The 3,034-nt window shown below is 41.9% G+C and overlaps 1 protein-coding gene across 1 annotated transcript; it reads left to right on the top strand.

The window, feature by feature from the left end:
- Positions 1-408: 408 nt before the first annotated feature.
- Positions 409-2,727, top strand: LOC120991522 (D(4) dopamine receptor-like). Its single transcript, XM_040420320.1, has 2 exons — positions 409-1,369; positions 2,423-2,727. Exons 1-2 carry the CDS (start codon positions 415-417, stop codon positions 2,725-2,727), a joined length of 1,260 nt encoding a protein of 419 aa, XP_040276254.1. The 5' UTR covers positions 409-414.
- Positions 2,728-3,034: the final 307 nt, after the last annotated feature.

Raw genomic sequence — 3,034 nt, 5'->3', positions numbered from 1 at the left:
GAATGGAGTGGTGACCATACATGTATGGTGCATTCGCCATTCACCCCTATGAGACCTCCAAAAATAGCCAAGTGCGCTCATTTGGTTATTTTCATAACTCGCACAGTGATGAATGGAGGGCACTTTGAACTCCCCATTCTGGAGATAGGTGTGGGTCCCAACCCTGGAACTGTTCTGAAACTACAACTCCTAGCACACTTCACTCACTTCTATGGAAGTGTGCATGCTGGTAGTTGTAGTTTCATAATGGTTTGAGTGCCAAAGATTGCTGATCACTGCCCTAGCATTTGTGTTTTCTACTTGGAGTATTTTTATAGTGACTGCTGATATGATTATGGTATTCATCCATATCTTCCTTGTAGGGTGTGAATCCATCTTCTGAACTCCTAGCCCCAAACTGTCACTGCTGCAATTATGCTATCCATTTTGCTCAGGACCATGAAAAACATATCCACATGGAATGCAAGCACCATAGAGATGGCTCAGGAGCACATGGATGAAAGTTTGTTGTGTTCTGATGGTAACCATGATCTGAAAATGGGAATCATCACAGCCCTGGCCTGTCTTATCATCTTGGGGAACTTTTTTGTTTTTTTAGTCATTGCTTCATCTGTTTCTGGCTGGTCCAGTAACAGTCGCTATATTCTAATCTCCTTGACCGGCACAGATGTCACATTGGCCATAATAGTGGTCCCACTCAATCTGTATGGCAGCATTGCTCTGGAGCCTGGTGATGAAGATGATATCAACTCTACTATCGGGTCATATTGTCACGTAGTAGCTTTCATCAATTCTTCTGTATTTGCCTCGTCAATCTACTCCTTGGCAACCATTAGTCTGGAACGCTATGTAGCAGTTTTCTTTCCTCTACACTACAACAGGGTAATGAGCCGCCGCCGGGTCAAGTTATTGATTGCTGCAGCTTGGTTGTTGCCACCAATCTTCTTGTTTCCGATTTCCATCCCTGGTGGAAGAGTAATTCATGTCTATTTTTCCCGGGCCTCTCTTATCTGTAACCCAGACTATGCCAGCAATATGATTTACTCTCTACTCCTCACAACCTTTATCTTTTTCCCTTGCTCAGCTATAGTCACATTTGCCAACCTTCGACTGTGGCTGGTGGCAAGAAAGCAGAGCAGACGGATGAGTGTGTGCTTGGCTAACAGAAACCACAAACTGGAAATTTCCACAGTGTGTGAAAATGTAACATCAACTCAACTGTTCGAAATAAACAGCAGTCTGTATACACCCAAGGAAGGGGGAGAAAAGGGACAGCGGAAGGGAGATGCTGCATCCAGGGTCCTCGTTCCAGTAGTCTGTGTATTCTACGCATGTTGGGCACCATGCATGATCACTATCCTGTATAATGGTAAGACCCATAATATAGTTTAATTAATTGATCATTCCGTATGTCTTGCTTCACAAATTTTGAGTCAACCTTTTAGTTCTTTCTTTTTTTGAGACTAAAGAAATGTAACCCAAGATAAAACCTGTACTGTACCTAGTGAACATAATGGAACCCCTAATATAGTAAAACACTATTTGGAATGATCTCCCTCCATGTCATGTTCATTCCTGTATCCAGCATATAAAATGTGCCGATAATTCATTATTAATTAAAGAGGTTTTCTGGGCTACAGATATTGATCACCTATCCTTAGGCTAGTTGATCAGTGGAAGTAGAAGGCTCCGTTCACTGTGTAGTGATCATGCTTGGATCCTACAGCTCAGCTGACCTGCAGTAACCCAGTATCGCCACAGCACAGAGCATGGAGCAGTCTGTTTCCATTTCATTAGTTCCAGTGGCTGCCGAGAAACTGTTTTTTGGTGGGGGTGACGGGTATCGGGCCCCCACCATCTGATATTGATGACCTATCCTAGGCAATGGCTCATCCAGATCTGTAGCCTGATAATGCCTTTTAAGAGAAAAGTATGTTGACTTGTCAGCATTTATTCTGTAAAAACCTGCAATTTACTTAGCACAAATTCAACCACAAGACCTGTCATCCAAATTACTCATCTGCAAATACCGTTCCATTCCAGACACTTCACATACCCTTCAATACTAGTGCATAAATGACCCGCAATGGGCCTGTGTGAAAGTGGCCTAAGGCCGAATACAGAATTTTGCATTGCTTGGGTCTAGGATTCCTGGCCCATAGCTTTGTGTGGGCTGGTATTGTACCTCTGAGTTTGTATAGAGGCTTTTTCCTCACTTTTTCATATGAAATCCATGAAAAAACAAATTGAGGTATGACTGCACAGGTTTCATGCACACTGCTCTGCTGTTTGCATGAACCCCTAAATACTGTTGGTTTAAACACTATCATCGGAACACATAGGAGGTTTTATAGCTAATCGAATATACACAAAATTGTTCCTGCAAATATCTTACGCTTTTATTTTTTTATTTTTTTACCAGCGATTACCCATGAGAGAGTCCCTGAGTGGGTAGAATTTGTGTCCTTGTGGCTACCAAGTGGAAATGGCTTCCTTAACTGCTTTGTTTACTTCTGGATCAACAAGAGGTTTCGGCGTAAATTCCGTCAACTTGGTCGGAAACTGTTTCCTTGGAGATGGTGCTGCTGGTCCCACTGGAAAAGTGGTAAAAGGAGATCCATGCTTCATATCGCAAACAATAACGCAATGTCTGCTTTACAAGAAAGGTCATGTAGCATGTCCTCCACATGTTTGCTTCTTCCCCGAGCTGCAGACTCTGTTTTATGAGTAAAATGACTCCTCTAATGAACGCTTCCCTGGCAATAATACGGTCGGTTTACTTATTTATCTAAAATACTGATCGGGAATTTAGATTATGAGCCCTGCTAGGGACAGCAAGTGAATATAAAGCACTATATATGTAAAATAAGTGTAAACCCCTAAGTTTTAAAGAACCTAAATGCCTGATGGTAAAATGCCTGGCTGTGTAATAACAGATGGTATAGGATAAGGACATATGAGAACATTGACTACTTAAAGGGAAAATCCTAATGAAGTTGTTTTTTTGGCATGTCATATGAAAATGTCAGAAAAA

This window comes from Bufo bufo, chromosome 2 (genome assembly GCF_905171765.1).
Source record: "Bufo bufo chromosome 2, aBufBuf1.1, whole genome shotgun sequence".
Lineage (NCBI taxonomy): Eukaryota > Metazoa > Chordata > Amphibia > Anura > Bufonidae > Bufo > Bufo bufo.
Note: the sequence above shows the minus strand (reverse complement) of the source record. Positions and strands in the feature narration are given on the sequence as shown.